The sequence below is a fragment of the Aythya ferina genome (genome assembly GCF_964211825.1).
Source record: "Aythya ferina genome assembly, chromosome: 3".
NCBI classification, from domain to species: Eukaryota; Metazoa; Chordata; class Aves; order Anseriformes; family Anatidae; genus Aythya; species Aythya ferina.
The window spans coordinates 41,339,981-41,359,750 of NC_140298.1; the positions used below are offsets into that span (position 1 = coordinate 41,339,981).

General features: G+C 45.5%; 2 protein-coding genes and 1 long non-coding RNA gene across 3 annotated transcripts; all 3 read left to right on the plus strand.

Moving 5' to 3' along the window:
• Positions 1 to 228: 228 nt before the first annotated feature.
• Positions 229 to 2,964, plus strand: TBCC (tubulin folding cofactor C). The gene has a single exon (XM_084512790.1). The coding sequence runs from the start codon at positions 367 to 369 to the stop codon at positions 1,441 to 1,443; it is 1,077 nt and encodes a 358-aa protein (XP_084368916.1). The 5' UTR covers positions 229 to 366; the 3' UTR covers positions 1,444 to 2,964.
• Positions 2,965 to 8,023: 5,059 nt separating this feature from the next.
• On the plus strand, positions 8,024 to 8,581 carry LOC311433548. The gene is made up of 2 exons (XR_014690812.1): positions 8,024 to 8,186; positions 8,298 to 8,581. It is a non-coding gene; the product is annotated as an uncharacterized lncRNA (long non-coding RNA).
• A 2,168-nt stretch (positions 8,582 to 10,749) lies between these two features.
• On the plus strand, positions 10,750 to 19,687 carry PRPH2 (peripherin 2; the record flags this gene model as incomplete). The annotated part of the gene is made up of 3 exons (XM_084515001.1): positions 10,750 to 11,330; positions 14,051 to 14,297; positions 19,105 to 19,687. 3 exons carry the CDS (start codon positions 10,750 to 10,752, stop codon positions 19,339 to 19,341), a joined length of 1,065 nt encoding a protein of 354 aa, XP_084371127.1. The 3' UTR covers positions 19,342 to 19,687.
• Between the last annotated feature and the right edge of the window lie 83 nt (positions 19,688 to 19,770).

The following is a 19,770-nucleotide window of genomic DNA, read 5'->3' on the forward strand; positions in this document are numbered from 1 at the left end:
AAGGGAAGGGAAGGGAAGGGAAGGGACCGCCCCTCCCCCGCCCTCCCCTCAGCGGGGCCGCGCCCACCACAGCGCCCCTCCCCCTCCCCCCACCAACGGCCCAACGGCCGCTGCGCGCGCGGCCGGAGAGGGAGGGGCGGGGCGTGGAGAAGGGGCACTTCCGCGCGCGCACGGCGCGGGAAGGGAGGGAGGGGCGGGGCAGGGAGGGGTCCTACAGCCCGGCGGGAGGCCGCAGCCCGCGGGGCGCCCGCCGCCCGGACTCACCCATCCCGCGGCGCCGCGCCGGCCCCTTTAAGAACCGCCCGGGGCTCCTCCCTCCCTCCCTCCCTCCCCGCCCCGCCCCTCCCCTCCCCGCCCCGCCGGCCAATGGGCGGCCGCGACGCCACAGGGGCTGCGGAGGGGAGGCGAGCGGGCAAGATGGCGGCGGCGGCAGCAGGAGAGGCGGCGGCGGCCGCGGAGGAGCAGCCGCAGGCCCCGTCCCCATCGCCGGGCCCGGCGCTGCCGGAGCGGCTGCAGCGCCGCGAGGCGGAGCGGCAGCAGGGCGTGGAGCGGCAGCGGCGGCAGCGGGAGGCGCGGGCGGTGCAGGAGGAGCGCAGCGAGGTGGTGCTGGCGGCGCTGGGCCGCGAGCGGCAGGCCGTGGAGGAGCTGCTGGCGGCGGGCCCGCCCGACGAGGCGGCGGCGCGGCTGCAGGCGCTGCAGAAGCTGCTGACGGACAGCGTGCGCTGCCTGGCGCCCTACGAGCTGCGCCAGGCGCAGGAGGCCGTGGCGCGGCTGCAGGCGGCGCTGGCGGCGCGGCGGCAGCAGCTGCAGCCCAAGAAGCGCTTCGCCTTCCGCGCCCTGCGCAAGGGAGCGGCCCCCGGCGCTCAGCCCGGCCCCGCCGCCGAGCCCCCGGCCGAGCCGCCGGCCCCCGGGCGCGGCGTGGCCGAGGGGGAGCCGGGCGGGCCCCCGCTGTGCGGCTTCAGCGGCGCCGAGGGCCGGGAGCTGGAGCTGGGCCCCTCGGAGCTGCTGCAGCGCGACGTGGTGCTGGCCGAGCTGCGCGGCTGCCGGGTGCGGCTGCGGGGCAACGCCAACACGCTGCGGGTGCGGGACTGCCGCGGCTGCACCGTGCTCTGCGGGCCCGTGTCCACCTCCGTGCTGGTGGACGGCTGCAGCGACTGCCAGCTGGTGGTGGCCTGCCAGCAGCTCCGCACGCACCGCACCCGCGACAGCCGGTTCTACATACAGGTGACCAGCCGGGCCGTGATCGAGGACTGCAGCAAGGTGTCCTTCGCGCCCTACGCCTGGAGCTACCCGGGGATCGAGGGGGATTTCGAGTCGTCCGGGCTGGACAGGAGCAGGAACAACTGGAACCTGGTGGATGACTTTGACTGGCTGGCGAGCGACAAGCCTTCACCCAACTGGTGCCTCATCCCCGAGGAGGAGAGGGTCAGCAGCTGGGACTGACCGCGGGGGAGCTTGGTACCTACCCGTGGAGAAATCCTGATGTAAATGCATTGATTCATAAGCAGGAGGAGTTCTGCCCTGAGAGGCCATAAAGTGATTGCAGGTGGTATTTAAATTGTGAGTTACAATGTACGACTGGCCTCACTAACCAAAAAACACCAGTCAAATGTAGTTTACTGTTCTTAAACAATTTACTGCTATAATCTTTATATTTCACTGTGGAATTAGCCAACTACTGTGGTACCTCATTGCTGAGCATTTTTAGTTAAGGTGGGGCAAGGGGCACAGTACACAAATAATAGTGAGCCTCTACTAGAGCTGTTGTGCTGCTTTCACTCACCCAGACAGAATTAGAATTACCTGCAAGTAGTACGAGTTGGAGTCAGACAAAAAAAAAAGACCAAATGCCTAATCTGTCCTATTTCTGTGGTGCTGAAACTACAGACCAGTCATGGGTATGGGGGAGATGACTTCAGTGAGGCAACAGAGACAAAAGATGAGAGGGGGATGTTTTACAGGTGGGGAAGTGTATCAGACAGGTGAACCAGGCTGTGATGTAATGGGGAGCCAGGTTCGGCTGATGGGTGATATCCGTCAGTTGTCTTTATTTAGACTTAAGCGAGATAAAGAGGAAAAAGTCTAATGAAAATTGAATGCTCTCCTGCTATGATAATGACTGGTTGAAACAAGCAAACCTGTAGAGGTTACAGAAATGCTGAATCTTCACAGACTGAAAATGCTATGTGAAACGATGCTCCTTCTGCAAACAGTTTTAACTTGAAACAAAACCAGATGTGGGCAGGCTTCCTAGGGCATGCAGTAGGTGCTGGTGAACGTGACAGAAGCCTCAGAGCAGAGATGTCCGGGTGCATCCCACTGGTCTGTCTGTGTACCAGCCAGCAGGCTTGGCTGCGATCACAGATAAATGTGATCATCGATCATCTCTCTGCTTCTGTATATCAAGTGCAATGTTGGCAGAGGGAATTAAAATGTGACGAGCATGATATTTCAGTTCTAAAATAGTACATTACTTTGCATAAAGGCCCTTAGTGCACAGTGACTTCAAGTCCATTTCTTCTGTCACGTTCAATACCAGTAAAAATATCAGTGTTATGATTCTTTTTGTACAGTAACCTGTTAATGGTGAAATAACCAGTATTCAAAAACATCATTAGCTTGTGACTCCTTACCTTGCCTAAGCAGCAGCTCAGAATTGTATATAAGAACTCTGCAAAATGTTTGTTGCCCTGTTGTATGTGCCTCTAACAGAAAATGAATACTAATTAAACTATCAAAAACTGCATCATTGCCATGAAAAACTTGAAACTTCACTTGAGTACTTGACTGCTTTCGAGCAACAGAAAAAACTTAATTTGCTTTCAACATATTTAATTTAAAGGGGGAAGGAAAAAGTTTTTTTTTTAATATTTTTCACAACTTTTCAGTTTTGTTTTACTTTTGTTATGTATACTTTCTGTCTGAACTGGATTTTGCATTTCAAATATATTTGTTTTGGATGGAGTTGTTTCTGGTGATTTTTCCCTGCAGTGACAGCAGCATAAATCGATTTAAAGAAAACACCCTTAGTCATGCCTTAATGTACGGAGCTGTTAATGTTTGGTGTCAAAGCAGTATGATTAGATGGAGTCTCTTAAATTAGATGGATGTGTTGAAATTAAGTACAGAGCCTGAATGTGTAGTTGATATTTCTTCCCATCGCTTCCTGGTAGTGACAAATCCATCCCTTCAGCATCCTCTAGTCTAGCAGTAGCAAACTGTTGAGCCTGTAAAAACCAGAGGTGCCTTTGTTCTGCTGGGTAGAGACTGTGTAAGCATCATGTTCATGTCCTGTGGTGCCAGACAGCGGCTCAGCTGGACAAGTGGATGCTGCTGCTGGGCTGCAGCAGGTGTCGGGGATGTGCGCTTCTCAGAGACCTCACAAACTGGCTTGTAAACATGTAGCTGTGTTAGCTGTCCCTCCTTAGTTCATGGTATTGTCTGAAAAAAAAAAAAAAAAAAAAAAAACAAGTTAAAAACACAGAATTTAGACTTGAACTTGGGTCCGAAATCTTTTTCAAAGGTCAGTTACTAAGATCCGAGTTCTCACACGTTCCTCTTCTCAAAGTTCTTCTGTCAAACCAAAGTTATTAGATAATATCCTTCAGGAATATAACCTTACAGCAAATTGCTGAAGACATTCCAGGCAATTACTTTCCATTAAAAGATTAGCGTTACTTTTGTAATATAAAATAGGTAAATTAATCCATTTCTCTAGCATGACACGAGCCAAGAAAATGCGATTTCAGAATAGCAAGTATGAGAACAGCTAATTTTTTACATGCTTTTATGAAGCTGTTTAATATATACACAGGTAATTGCACATTTCCATGCACTTTAAAAAATGTTCATTTCCCAATACAGAATTATTCTAGGAGAAATTTAAATTCCTGAAACAGAAATGTTACATTAATAGTGCAGGATATGAACGGAAGCAGTAGAAATTTTTTGCTAGTGCATTCATAGACTGTATCAGTATAGAAATTGCAACATTCCCAAGTCTTTTTTATGGAAGAAACAGAAGCACCTATGCATTGCTGTTCACTGAGTTATTTTAACAATGCCACTTCTAAAAATCTCCCCATGTAGGAGGAAATCACAGACAGCACAGGCACTAGCAGGTTGTTGTCTGTGTGTCCCAGAAGGAACGCTGCTGACAGCAGGAGTGCAGGCAGTTCTGGTGTTACTCACCTGTGCAGGAACAGCCAGCCTTCTGCAAGCCTTACCAGGAAGCAAAAGGAGAACCAGCAAGCGCTGTGCAAGTGAGAGAGGAACAGCAGCTGATGTCCCAGAAGTACAGTTAGCTACTTGAGGAGAAATTCATTTTTCAGTCAAATTTAGCGTGAAGTGGGAACTCAGATGTATTGAGAATTGTGTACTCATTCACCTTTATTTTTTTGACAAAGTTATTTAAAAGCATGGTAGAACTAAATACAAAAATGTTTAACCAGGTAGTTATATATAATAATCATATTTAAAATTTCCCAGCTGTTACTAAACTAATTTCTTCCTCTAAGATGGAAAAAAAATTTTTAGTGATGTACTCAGTGTACATTTTGGAAATAGGACACCGGGGATGCTTTGGCAGCTCTAGACTATAGAGTTGTGTAGAGTATTCCACTGCAACCACTTACTGACTAAACAATGAGCACCGTAAGACTAAGAGGCTGGTTCACAAGACTTGCAGCTTGATTGTATTTGTTTACCTTTTGCCTCAACTGCCAAAGAAAACATCAGAAAAAAACCCTTGCTGCCAGCAGGTAAGGCTGAAGCACTTCATTCAAGAGGTCAGAACACTTCTTGAGCAGGTACGTGATGAAATAGGTTCACTGAGAGCACCTGGGGTTTACGATGGGTTTAACAAGTCAGGACCTGCGTGCCATCTTGTCTCTAGATGAGTTTATGACAGAGCAGCTCGTGCATCACATTCGAGCAAACCTCAAAGAGAATAAGGAGCGTGTCACGATGCACCCTGAGCTGTTTGGACAGTGACTTGGCTACCACGCTGTAATTCTGAAGCTTGCACCTGAGAACGATCAGGCAGGGCTGGGCAGGGTTTGTGCAGCAGCAGGTCCCAGGAGGTGTGCCGGGCTCTCTCTGTCCTCCTGGGTCAAGGAGACACAATGCCAGCCTGGCCAGAGCTGCTTTGTGCCTCTGCTAATCGCAGCTTGGAGGAGGAGGGCAGCACGCTCCCTTTCTTCCCTCAGTACAATGAGCAATGCTGACACGAAGAAAATCGCCCGCCAGCCTCCTGTAGGCCAGGAGCTGGGATTGCTTTGTGTCTAACCTGCTACAGAGGGCTCGCAAGAATCTCCTCCTCCCGAGGTTATCGTGTTAAGGAGGCTTTGCTCAGCCCTGGGTTGTACGGAGCAGTTTCACAGCTTAGTGGCCAGCCGGCGAACTCAGGCTCATGCTCGTGCTACGGGTGGTGGGGAGCTGCACCCCAGTCACGTAACCGGCACAACACGAGACTGGAGTGAACGATGTCTCCTCAAGGTCTTCAGCTCTGGTTTGTTTCATCTCCAGAATAAATAAGGAGCTTCGTTAGAAATACATCCCCTATAGTAATAACAGCAACAACTTCTGCTAGGCTTCAGTGGCTGGAAAACAAACGCCTCCCAGGGGCATGGTGTGACTATATCATGAGGATAACAGGAACACTGGCACCATAGAACTAGGTGAAAATTAGCCCTGAACTAATGGTCAGAAAACTTCTGAATTGTGCAGAGCACTGAGGCATGGAACAGTTTTCCAGAGTCGTGAGAGCTAACTCTTAAAACATTTCAAAAAACAAGCTGCTTGGATTGCCATGCTCTAGCTGGTGACCTTACAGAAATCTGCAGATAAACGTAACTTTGTTAGCAGCAATCTAACTCAGCTTTTTACAGCTCACGTCTGAGAACAAAATAGTTTTATTCAAAAAGAGTTCTTCAGCACTGTGCAGATCTTTGAGTGTTGGTATTTGTTGATGTTTTGGGTTGAGTGGTGAGAAAACCTGATCCCAGAACAGCAGCCGAGAGTTTTACTGCTGGTTCCAGCGTGGCCAGCATTTCACCTGGCCATCGCACCCTGAGAGAGGCTGCCCCTCTTTTCTGCCTGCACTGGCTCTCTGAATAGCAGGACCACAAGGGAAGACATTGGTATTTTCTCTTTATCCAGCCCTATCTCATTTAGAAGGGTTCCGGGTTCTAGCAAAATTATTGCCTGAAAAAAACAGGTAAGAAGTACACACAATAATTTCTTACATACTTTTACCCACATATTTGAAAGCTTAGATTTATACTTTAATTGATTTAAAAATATATATATATATATGTTTTCACTATTTGGGGAATAATTATATATAGACAAAGATCAAGTGTCAGTGCCTGGAAAAGCTTCAGGTGCTACAAAAATACTTCAAAAGCTTCCCGCTAAACAATTCGTCAGTTCTTTCCACTGAACATACTGAGCCCCGGGCCCTTCCATATCCACCTACTTCTGTCTTTCCAAGTGGATTTGTCCCAGGATGCGGGAGTGGGATCTGAGGGCAGACTTGCTGGATTTGAGAGCTGCCTGCAGACAAGTACACGTCTTTCCCTCCCTTGCGTATCATCCTTTTGCTGCTCAGCTCTCCCCTCGTCTCCTACTTTCCATCAGGCCCTCCCCACTTATGACTGAGGCTTTTTTTTTCCTGTGCAGCCTTCTCGTTGCAGATCAGACAGCCACATAAGAGAGCTTATAGGCTGCACTGTTCCAAAAAGCCAATTTCATCATACACAAGGATAGATACAAATAGCAAGAGAAGCCTGTGGATTTTCAGCATTTCCTTTCACAACATGATCTAATTTATCTGAGTTCAGGTTCCATCTGTTTTGATGTTTTCCTGTAATAATGGCTATTGTGATCCTTTTGGAAGCTTCTTTAAATTCCCAACATATTTCTTCCCTATTTCTGCAAGTACAGACGTTGATTTATAAGTTATTCTTTCAGCAGTGAGCAGTACACCCTAGGCATCACAATCATACAAATAAATACTCACAATGAGCATCTTGTGGTCCAAGAACAGACTGTGTTTTCTGAGCACACTGTGGATGAAGGACGGGTGAAGTGCTGGGAAATGCCCAGAGCAAAACCATGCTGAAGACCCCACTGTACGCCCCAGTGCTGTTGGGGAGCCACAGGGGCCAGTGCCCCTCCTCACCTTTCCCGGGGCACAAAACAGCCCAGGCACTGGATTTAGCCACTTGCCTCCATTCCCAGCCTCAGGGCCTGCAGGCACTTCACATGCCACAAACAGGGCAGCCCGCCCAGTTACTGGCATAACGCAGGAGAGACGAGTCACAAATCAGACTTGTTCCTCCTCCTGTTATCCGTACCACACAGCACAGCCATTTCATAGCGTTGTGCCTTAGCACTGTCCTCATACACACCATATGGGTATAAACCCAAGCAAAACCATGAACTACAGTACATAAACAAATTGCTTAGCTCCACACAGTAACATCCTATGATGTTTAAAAGGGGCACCTTCATCCTTGCAGTGACACCTAACCACTTCTAAAGGAAGAAAAAAACAAAACAACCACCAGTAAGAAAGCCAACTGTTTCACATCATAGAGCAGCATGAACGAAGCATATTAGGCCAAGAAATTATTTTTAATACCACCTAAAAGCACTTTAATGATTTAGGCATGTAGGGTATACCTGTATAAAGGGAATTTGCCTTTTCTATTTCACTTTCATGAAGATTTGGTAAGGAGAATGGTAGGTCCAGGGCTGGGCAGCAGACTGTATAGCAAATACCAGATTGAATCATAGGTATTAAAAACAACTTATTCCTCCCCTCCCAAAGTTAACTGGTAACATTGTGTGTTACATTTAGGTTAGCTTTTTTGGAAACGTATCAGTATTACATTGTTATCAGTAGATATTACAATTCTGGAACAATATTTTGAATTTGAACACTTCCACAGTGAGTCCTAGCAGATCAATAATCATTTGAATATTTTAACTTTTTTTTTTTTTTTCCTCTGGAATAGCATATGAATTGTGTGTTTGTTTAATATGCAACCTCTGAGGAGACCATTAACTCAACCATCCTTGCTGCAATTAGCCTTTGTCTTCTATGGATCAGTTTCAAGATTTTCTATTTGAAATAGAAGGAGGTAGTAAACTTACCCAGTTAAAGGCCAGTCCCAGCCAAGGTAAATATTTACAAGAAGAGCGGATTACTGACAAAACCATCTTTCTTTGCTATACTGTCCACACCCCAAACCACATTTTTTATGATCCCCCATAACCTTCCTCTTCCCTAGGTTACCATGCTGGAGACACCCCTCAGTTCACCAGCTTGCTGAAGGTCACGCAGGGCTTGCCACCTCTGTCTGGGATGGGCTGGAAACATCAACTCTCAACTTTTTAAGCACTGACTTCATTTGTATTTATTTATTTATTTTAAGCAAAAGCACATGAATTACCATCGGTAATCCTCTTTAAAACTTATCAGTATGGTAACCCAACTTGATAAGCAAGTAGCTTTTACTGCATCAAGTTGTATCAGCCTATCAAAACTACTTAAATAAACACAGCAAACATCCAACTCTGGGTTGCTTTAATTGTGCTCATTACTCCCAGTGATTACTTTAAAGGAATCACCTGAAGTCTCAGAGGCCTAATTGTGAATCACCTTCCTGGGCATCAGGTGATTCAGGGATCATCCTCCAGAAAGTGTTAACCACTTACAGGTGGTTTATCAGGACTTCTCCTGATACCTTCATTAAGGAGAGGAGTAAGGCAGTGGATTTGGAGGCCCCAATGAGCCCTGAGGCTTATGCTACATGTTCTGTTTCACTATCTCTTTTCCTGAAGTAACAGGAAACACCACAGTGCACACAATCCAATCACATAATCTTGATTCATCATATTTACTGTGGGCATCTGAATGATAAATTATTAAGGTAGCAGTGTGAAGGCTCATCTGTGCCCCGGAATACAAACTTCCCAGTACCCAGAGTGGCACCAGGCTTACATCTGCTGTGGGCAGTTTTACTATTTCTTGTCCTGTTAATTGCAGAGCAGAACATGTTTCACTGTATATCCCTCTGATTCATAGTCCTATGTTTTGTTTGTTTGTTTGTTTGTTTACACTTACCAAAGTTTCACTCTGTCATCACTGAAAAGAAAAGGAGAAAAAAAATCAGGTTCATTTATATATAATGGACTTCAGGCTGTCAGATAAATACACCCTCCAAACTACCTTGTATTCCCCAGCTGAGCTCCGGAGAAGTCAGTGAAATGTAGCAAAGTGCACTGCATGGGTAGGATAAAAGAAACCAGGAGAGAGGTTATTTCAGTGCTATAGCTTTCTGCACAAAAGTATTTAAGAGACTCTCCCAGGAAAAAGCCCTTTTCATCCACCTCTCAGCAAGCAGAGAGAACAGCCCCGATGCAGTTTCCTTCCTCCTTTCCCTTGCACGCTCACCTGTGTGGGCAGCAGTGACACAACCGACCTGCTTTAAGAAAAGCCCAGTTACTAGCTGCTCTCCAGGTCCAGACAGGCCAGGGGAGGGCCATCACTAAGACCTGCTATTGACTTAGCACAGGAAAACACAGCAGCCTGACCCTTCATCATCACTTGAGAAACCTCTAGTATCTCAGAATCTCAAGCAATAACTAAGCAGCACCCATGGTACCAGGCAGCAGCAGTTCTACAAAAGCATTGTTTTCAGAGCACTGTGTTTTACTTTTCCACTCACTTTCCTGCCAGGCAGGCCCCGTGCTGGCAGCGGGTGCCACCACGTTCCCCAGGACAGCCAGGGCACAGGCTCCATCCCCACCCTAGGGAAGCCCCTTTCTCCCTCCCTGTGCTGGCTCCAGCCCAGTGGGATCAGATTTTCCTTTAAGTTCATTTTTCTTCACTGCAGAGCTTTTCCAAGCACGCATGTGTGTTATTTATTGAGTTTCTCTGAACTTTTCCTCTCGCTTTCCCTCCTGTCAAGGCCCGGAGATTGTACAAAGCCTGAAAGTAAATAGAAAATGCCACGCTTGGGTTTTTTAGGTCACTGTAAACGACATGCTTAGCTGCTTCCAGAATGCATAAGCCACGGGATGTCGTCTCGGGTAAACAGGGGAGGATGAGGACTGGAAAGGTGTTTCTGGCTGTAGGTATGAATAAATCAGGGTCACGCAGAGGAAGTGTATTTATGTATTCAAAAAGCTTTTTTTTTTTTTTTTTTTTTTTATCTCAGAGCCCTTTTCCCTTTCCCTCAAACCATCCATGTTCTTCCGTTAACAAGGATCTTTTTATATCGCTGGGTTTTCACATTCTGCCAAGCAGCCTATCACAAGAAAGCCCAAATCTACTAAATAGTAAAATGAGGGATTATTTCCACTCATCTGTTGACAGACATTTCTCCAAATTGGATCAAATGATTAAAGGTATTAGAATGACGTCGTGCAGATCCAGATCAAATCATTTGAAACCTTGAGACTGTTTCTCCTTTGCTTGGAAGGAACCACCAGAAATAGTTGTAGGCGCTAATTGCCCATTATTCTTACTAATGAGAAATTGTTAATTTGGATCTTTGAGTATTTGCTTGCTTGAACCCACGCACGGGGAGCTCAAGATGGAGGGGCCATGCAGCATCTCGCTTCAGGCTGTGCCGGTCGGAGCCTTTCTAAACGCCTGAATGGTTCTTCCTCGAATCGCTTACACGGAGAAGAGGGGTTCAGGCTGCGAAACCTTTCAACACCTCACGTATTGCAAAGATGGCACTGCTGAAAGTCAAATTCAACCAGAAGAAACGGGTAAAACTAGCCCAGGGACTATGGCTCATGAACTGGTTTTCAGTGTTTGCTGGAATCATTGTTTTTAGCATGGGGTTGTTCCTCAAAATTGAGCTCCGGAAGCGAAGCGAAGTGATGGACAATTCTGAAAGCCATTTTGTGCCCAATTCTTTGATATTGATGGGTATATTATCCTGCGCCTTCAATGGTTTTGCTGGCAAAATTTGTTACGACTCTCTGGATCCCACTAAATTTGCCAAGTGGAAACCTTTGCTGAAACCCTACCTGGCACTATGTTTCCTCTTCAACATACTCATTTTCTTCGTCGCTCTGATTTGCTTTCTCATGCGGGGCTCTCTGGAGAGCACGCTGGCTCAGGGGCTGAAGAACGGCATGAAGTTCTACCGGGACACAGACACCCCCGGAAGATGCTTCATGAAGAAGACAATTGACATGCTCCAAATTGAGTTCAAATGCTGTGGAAACAATGGCTTCAAAGATTGGTTTGAAATTCAGTGGATCAGCAACAGATACCTGGACTTCAGCTCCAAGGAAGTGAAAGAGTAAGTGACTTAGTGGGGTTTGTATTGCATAGTATCATGATTTGGTCAGCTTTAGGCTAAAGAAACATACATCACAACAGATGCTGACTGCAGGGTTTTCTTGTATAAAATGTTTTTCTTTTTTTCTCTGTTCTTGCTTTAATAGAGATGCCAAATGCTCAGTGAGATTACCTTCTCCTCTGCCAGATTCCTCTAACATTATCCAGAATGTAAAATGCAAAGCAGTAAAATGCAGTTCCCACTCTTACATGGTGCAATGTAAACAGACTTAAAAAATATCTTTTTTTTCTATCTTTTGCCTCTTTATAAACTCATTACACCAAGCCACACATTCCTACTCCCAAAATCAAGCGTGTGGCTAACAGCAAAGTATCAGAACCTCACTGTACCTAAAGCAGATTTCCACAAGACCTAAGTTCCCATGCAGAGGCCACTGGGTTGACACCGCTTCTAAAACTCCAATTTAGATATTGGTAAGTAATGAATCTCATGAAAAGAAGCAGAAACAGAAATGCTTTACCAATAACTCGTGTGTTTTCAATCCTTAAGATTTAGAATTCATTATTAAATTCACTCAGTGGATTGCTTCACCACTCTGTCAATTTGGGTCTGTCAGCATCCATCGATGTTCCCAGCTTTATATACTGTCTCTTACAGTCAGGCGCACTGCATGTTCTTAAACATGTGAAAAAAAAAAAAAAGTATAAAATCTATATTCATGCTTATTTTTTTAAACTTCATATGAAAACGTGCTAGCTTCCTCTATGCAAACCAGAACTGATTGTTGACCAGAACCACCTTAACGGCTCTATTGTCGGTGTAAAGAGGTATTAATCTCAAAATGAGTTTAGGCGCAGTAAGAACAAGTAAAAAATAAACAAGAGAACAAATGAACTTTTGAAATGAAAAAATTAATGCTGAGCATAAATAGCCACAATCTTTTAATAAATTAAGCAGTAGAGGAAGAGATTTTTATTCTGATTTCTTTGGGAATGTCACTCGTTAGGTTGGTACTGGATGGTTACACAGAGAGGCTTGTAAACTAGGAGCCATCTGCTTTTTAAATATACTGAGTATGTTAAAAACGTCTGAAGTACTCTTGAAAAAAGCTTTGTGCATCTCGTGGGATCCCTGCTCGACAGTGTAAAGGCTACTTCATTTATGTGCCTCTCTGCATATTGTTTCGACTAGCTGGTGGTCTGCAGACTTTTACAATTCTCAACCAGGATGGTATAGAGAAAACTCTTACAGGGTTAACATATCGCACTGCAGGGTTATAACAGATACATTCACTATTTAATAAGGGAGTATTTGTGCTGCGAAGGTATGCCTGTGGGTATAAATAACTACTTGAAAACATAATAAGTTCACCTTGCCAGCATTATATGGAGATTTGAGAGCTATAACTTAATCCATTAGCAGTGGAAGGACAAAGCACAGAGGGAAAACAAGGTTATATTGTCCTTAATAAACGATGTCTTATTTGGGACCGAGGCTCACAGCAATTTCTTTGTGCTGCTGAAACAGAAAATAGGGCATTAAAATTTCACAGATGGATGTTAATGAGTGAATTCAAGGTTTGAGCTACATGGTGAGGCACAAACTCTGCTCGTATTCCTGGTGGGATCTTCTGGCCCCTTTCAAGTCAGTTGCAAAGTTCTCCTTAATTCTAGGGAAGGTGGGAGTCCATCCTCTGCAATGCAATTTTTAGGTTATTTGTAGAATTAAGGTCTGATCCAATCTCTCTGGATCTCGTGGAGCATTTACACATCAATGGGAATGAACCGCATTTGGTGTTTAGATGTATTTAGGCGCTGATTGCAAAGTGGAATTTTGACACACTGGGCTTTTGTCATAATCTCTATAACACAAATTTAAAATATTGTTATTAAAAGCTACAAGTGACTCTCAGTGTTTGTTTGTTTGTTTGTTTCCTTTCTAAATCACCAGGGCTCTCAATTCTGTACCATTTTCTAAGTAAAATGGTATTTATTAGAGTTACAGTGCTCTTATTATAGTTTTCTTCTGTAGCCCCAGTGGAACTACTCATGTTTTAAATATCTCCTGTCTAAACATCTTGATAAGGCACCGGATTAAATGTATATTTATTGATAGCAACCATGGTCTCAGATGAATCATAGTCGGGAAGCTCCTGAAAGGACTTCAGGAATTTCTGAACATCTTGTTGCTGAAACACATTTCATGTTTTAAATACTGGATACCTTCCCAAGCCGATAATAAACGCATAGCCCCTTCCTGGAGCTATTGTCACTGAAGAGAAGATACTAGATTTGCTGGATCAATGATTTAGCAGGGTATAGTGGGTCCTAAGGCTGTTGTGAGTCAGGTCACCTCCAGCAGTCCTTCCACCCTAACTATGCAGTGATCAATCACTCTTTTCTGATTGTTTTTCATTAACTTTCTCGCTACTTTTCTTAAACATTACATTCTTTGAGGAACTCACTCAAGAGGGCTTGTGTCCATAAAGAAGGGTTACCTATAGATTCAGAGCAACCTTGACATGGAGAATGGTTTTAGGGAGGAAAACCACCCAGGAGGAATGTTACTCTCTAAAAAAGGGATGCAGAGAAGTTGCATGGCTAGGAAGCACTGTGGAAAATCTGTGTTTCGTTTGCTTCCTTCCATGTTCAAGTTCACTGCAGTGTGTCTTTACATGTATGTGTGCATTGACATGTCCTTCTGCCCTTGCCTGCATGCAGTCGAATCAAAAGCAACGTGGATGGACGGTACCTGGTTGATGGCGTCCCCTTCAGCTGCTGCAACCCCAGCTCCCCAAGGCCCTGCATCCAGTACCAGGTCACCAACAACTCGGCTCACTACAGCTACGACTACCAAACGGAGGAGCTCAACCTCTGGGGCCATGGCTGCCGGGAAGCCCTCCTGCACTACTACAGCAGCATGATGAGCTCCATGGGTGCCGTCGTCCTCCTCGTCTGGCTTTTTGAGGTAACCTGTTGGCATGGTGCCCTCTCTCCCTCACCCTGCTTTGCCAAAGCTCTAGCTTGGCCAGACCTATGTCTACTTCTGACCCAAAAATCTGTGTAAAATACATCAATCACCTGCCACTGCTCTGTGGCAGGGAAATCCCACACAGCAGTGGACATCAGCAGGCCTGATGAGAAAGGAAGGGTTGCTGCAGGGTGCTGAGCAAAGCAAGCTGCTTCTGACACTGGAAACGGCTGCTGCCCAACTGCATCACCTATCTGAAATGGTTTGGCTGTTTTTCTCAAAATTTGGATAAACACAAATACAAAAAGATGCACTGTATTTTGTTCCAAGCACGAGTCTACTCCTCCCTGGGAGGAACATGCTTTTTAAAAAAACAAACATCTACCCAAATAATCTACAAACTGAGTGGGAAAATAAAACCATCACAAAGTTACTCCATGTTGTGTTATTGTAAAAATAACTACTCTGCACACCTGGTAGATGTCCTACCTACTTGTAGCATCGTTATGCTGGTCAGAAAACAGAACTTTTTGGCACCTATCAGCACAGATTCAAGTGTTGAGTCCTTGAGGAGAGGGCAATTTCAGCTGTATGTGAAAATCAGAAAGGGATTCAAAAACTCAGGGGAAAATTGCACAGAAATACTAAAGCCAGCTGTGAAAAATCATAAGTAGAAGCCATAACATAACTCTGCTGCCTTCTGGGAGAGCAGTGATAGTGATACATTAACATTAACAACAGCGATAAAAATACAGCATTTTATTTCTAACTTTTCAAATTCCACACTGGTAGTGTTTTCAGCCTGTGGAGTAATGAGAAATATGATCTTCTCTATTTCCTTCATCTATTTTGAAATGAAATGTGAGATATTTTTTTCAGGTAATCAGAGGACATTCAGGGCAAAGCTTTAAAAAAATCTCGCTAGCACTTGCAGTCCCAGGTTATATTAATTGGCCCTCCCGGATATTTATGACTCACCTAATATACCACAATAACAGGTCCAGTTCTTGGTCTCAAACTCTCTCTGCTTTTAGGGGAAACTTTGAAGGGAGGAAGCAAAGCAGGAAGCAGACAGCAATTTATCCTCCCTTGGAATACAACCACTTTCTTTAAGTTGCAGTCAGAGTAGAAAATGGTTTTCTACTGAGTAGCAGCGCAGCAGAGGCCTGGGGTCCTGGTGAAGTCAGGCTTCAGCCTCACCAGGGTGGAACACGGTGGGAGTGGGGCTGTGGGCTCTACATGCTGTATTTCACTTTCAGCCAGCGTGCTGAGAAATTACAGGAAAAATGCAAACACAAAAGTATGTCCTGTGTTACTTTGCCTCTGGGACTGGTGCAAACCAGAGCCATTGGCATCTCCTGTGTGGCCAAAACCACCGTGGGGCCTGCGAGGGCTCTGCCAGCAGGGCCTGGGGCACTGAGGGCTCCTCACCACTGTTACCTCCAGGCACCAAGTCTCTGTGGCACTGCCTTGGGGTCTCAAGTGTCTGTACAAACCTGTTTTGAAGTGTTAGGACTTCTATTTGGAAAAACTAAATATATGCAGCCCACTGTATTTTCTGCAAGTATATTATTATCTGCATACTGCTTTTACTAGCAAAGCTGTAGGCTTCCCTGGAGTGACAATCAGTCATGAGGGTGACAAAAAAAGATCACACGGTGCCCTGGCTAAGCCGCCTCCGGCTAAACCCTGGCAAACAGATGGGCTTGGTTGCAGAAGGTCAAGCAGAGCAAGCCAGGCCATCTTTGTGACCTGCCTCAGCCAGCGAAGAGAAAACTGGGGGCTGGAATAAAGCCTTTCAAATCAAGGGTGGGAGGGCAGCAGTGGTCCCAGCCATGCCAGGGCCTTCACCTGTATAAAATGTGTGGTGCCAAATTCATCTCATGTGTGGCACCACAGAGAGAGCACAGTGCTGAGCTATGGGAGCTGGGAGCCCAGGAGAGGCACAGAGTGGAATGTGCACTGCACATCATGTGCCAGGGGGGAACTCAGCACCAGAAGAGGCACACAATAATTTTGAAAACCTGCCCGTAGGCAGCAAGGGAGAAGGGACCAGTTCGGAGAACAGAGTATGTTCTGCTGGCATAGGTTGAGAGGCTAAGCATGCTGTGGTGCAGGGGGATGCACCAGATGCAGACCTAACGAGCCCTCCCAGCCCTGGAGAAATGTCACAGGCCTGTTCTTCCTGCCACTCTAAAGCTGCTGTAAAATGACAAGAGTTTTCATGACGGTTTGTTCACTGGCCAGGGTAAATCATCACTGAGCAAGACTGGGCTAGCTGTGGGACCCTTCTCTGCTGGACTTCTGGAGGCCATCTGGTCCAAGCCCCTTGCTAAAGTAGGGACACCTAGAGCAGGTTGCCCAGGACCATGTCAAAGCAGCTTTTGAACATCTCCAAAGACTAAGACTACACAACCTCTCCGGGCAACCTGTGCCTATACTTAGTCAACTTTATGTTTAAGTAATGTTTCCTGACATTCAGAGGGCACTTCCCATGCTCCACTTTGTGCCCATTGCCTCCTGCCCTGGCACTGGGCAACACTGAAAGGAGTCTGGCTCCATCTTTGCATCCTCTCTTCAGGTATTTATGTATGTTGATGAGATCCCTCTGAGCCTTTTTGTCTCTGGGCTGAGCAGCCCCAGCTCTTTCTGGCTTATTGGAGGGGTGCTCCAGTCCCTCAGTCATCTTCATGGCCCTATGTTGGACTCCCCCCAGTGTGTCCATGTCTTTCTTGTCCATGTCTCTCTTGAGCCCCAAAACTGAACCCAGCACTCCAGGTGTGGCCTCACCAGTGCTGAGCAGAGGGGAAAGGACCACTTCTCTCAGCCTGCTGGCAACAGTTTGCCTAATGCAGCTCATTAAAATGCTAGCCTCCCTTGCCACGAGGGCACATTGCTGACTCACGTTCAGCTTGGTGACCAGCAGGACTCCCAGGTCCTTTTCTGCAGAGCTGCTTTCCAGAAGGCAAGTCACCAGCCTGTTCTGGCGCCTAGGGTTTTTCCTTCCCAGGTACAGGACTTTGCACATCCCCTTGTTGAACTTTGTGAGGTTTCTCTCAGCCCATTTCTCAGGCTCATCAAGGTCCCTCAAAATATTTCTACAGACTTAGGTCAACTCTAAGTATCCCTACAAAACTGAAGCATGCTGAGGCATTTTTGAGGTAGCAGACGTGTCCAGTTTTCATTTATAATTTATCTGATAATGTGATCTGTGCATTGCATGCAGCTCTAAGTGTCCTAGCCAGGATTTGCAAATGGAAAGAGATGTGACTATTGAAAAGCTGCCTTCATGGAAGGTTTGAAATACATAACTTACAACATAAATTACTTCAGCAAAACTGATGGTTTAAGGCCCTATGCTATCATATGGGAAACAGATTAATTTACCAGATCATTGTCTCCAATCTTCTGGACCCTCTTCTCATCTGGCAGAGAAGACAGGCTCAGGTCAGAGGAGGTGATGAGAGGTTGAGCATTTCATACAGCTTTTAGCAAGCCTCTTACACCTGGGGACTCAAAACTCTTTCTGAGTAGGACTTTTAAGAAAAGGAAGTCTTAAACTGAGAGAAAATGCTACAGAATCTCATCCAAGGGCAGATCAGCTGCTGCCTTGAACACAAGCATCTTCTTCTTTAAAGCAAAACCATATTTAGTGACTTAGAGCCTGAGAGTACATCTAATTTTGCTGTCAAACGGTGGGACTTAGTAAGTCAATCACAAGAAAAAGCTACTGCTGACATACAGTGAGGTAGCACAGGCAGAGAGCAACATGGAAATAAGCTTTTAGGTCCAGACCTGTTAATATATTAAACTTTACTCACAACAACTGTTACGAAAGATATTAGTACCAGGAGTGAGAGCAGGAAAACTGGGTTTCACTGAAAGGAAGATGTCAAACACTATAAATCTTGTGACTAGAATGATATGACTTACCCCTTCTTGTGGCCTTTATAGAGTGGTGCTTCAATTGGTTAAAGTCATTGTTGTATTAGGTAGGTCCACAACAAAATTAGACTATTTCCAGATTCAGGGTCATGAGAACCTTTTTTGAAGACCAAGGAGTCAGGTGTCCTGTCTTCCTATGTTAAAGAGGATGAGAAGTTGCATTTGGATACTGAAGTATTTGGTGAAGTTTGTTAGACCAATGTTTTTCCCTTTTGGTTTGTTTGACCAATGATTTTCCCTTTCTGGCCTTGAGTGAAAGTAGAAGAACATCTGAAAATGTTGAGGGTAACCAATGGTAGCTTTAGTCTTCCAAGAGTTTGGAGACACCGATCATACATAGGCAGGATGACCAGGGTAAAAAGTCTAACGACTGGTCCACAGAAACACATGCTTGAGCTTGTTACAAATGAGTCCAAAAGCCCAACGTGAATTTTGCAGTTGGCCACGCTATGTGCCTGATACCCAACTTCAAGTCTGCCCAGCTACCTGAGGCAGTTTGCAAGTTTCCTCCATCTCCAGTTCAAAAGCCTAGCAGCAAGCAGCACCTTGCAGGTCCAGGGCAGCTCTCAGAGGTGCCACCATGTAAACAATTACAAGAATGCCAACTACTTTAAACCCATCATGGTTTTGGAAGACCAGATGTAATCACTTCCTTGGGAATTTGGATAGGATAACAGACGCATCATCCACCATTTTCAGAACAAATCCTATGAGGTTGTTAAAAACAGTAAGTGGTCACTTGTTCTCATTGGTGTTAGAAGATGATAAACTGACTAAAAACAGCCTCTGGAGGCAGGGTGGAAGACAGGGATAGGAAGCTTTTTCTGACAGTCTCTGTCTTCTCCTTTGCATGGTGCAGACATCGGTGATGGTTGGCTTGCGCCTTTTGCACACCGCTCTGGAAAGCATCCCAAATCCTGAAGACCCTGAGTGTGAAAGTGAAGGGTGGATTCTAGAGAACAGCCTGAAGGACACTCTGAAGTCTGCGTTGGAGAGCTTGAAAAAGATTGGTAAGTTCAATCAGGTGGAAGCAGGCGCCGAAGGGGCTGAAGGAGAAGAAGCTGGGAAGACTCCAGCCATCACAACGGTCAGTTGAGCTCCTAAATGATGTGGACTTTGATAAAAGAGGAATGAAAAAAACTGAGAACTGTGAATACCTACTTTTTAAAAGCCGTGTATCAACCATCAGAATACACATTGCTACACATGCTTTTTTTAATATATATATTATCTAAATATGAGAGCATACAGCATAGTGCACATTGGGATAATGCATTTATCCACATTATGAGTACACCATATTCATAACTTCTGGGGGAAAATGACCCCACTAGGACTTGCAATACTCACATGTTCCCTTACCAGGGATGGTTAGTTTTCAAAAAAAAAAATAATAATGCTGTTGTCACACTGATCCATTCCATTTTATTTTGAAATTAAAAGTGAAATTTGAATGTTAGTATTTTTTCCTCAGGTTGATTTATCATCATACTCTATGTACCTTAGCTTTTAAAGACAAACAGCT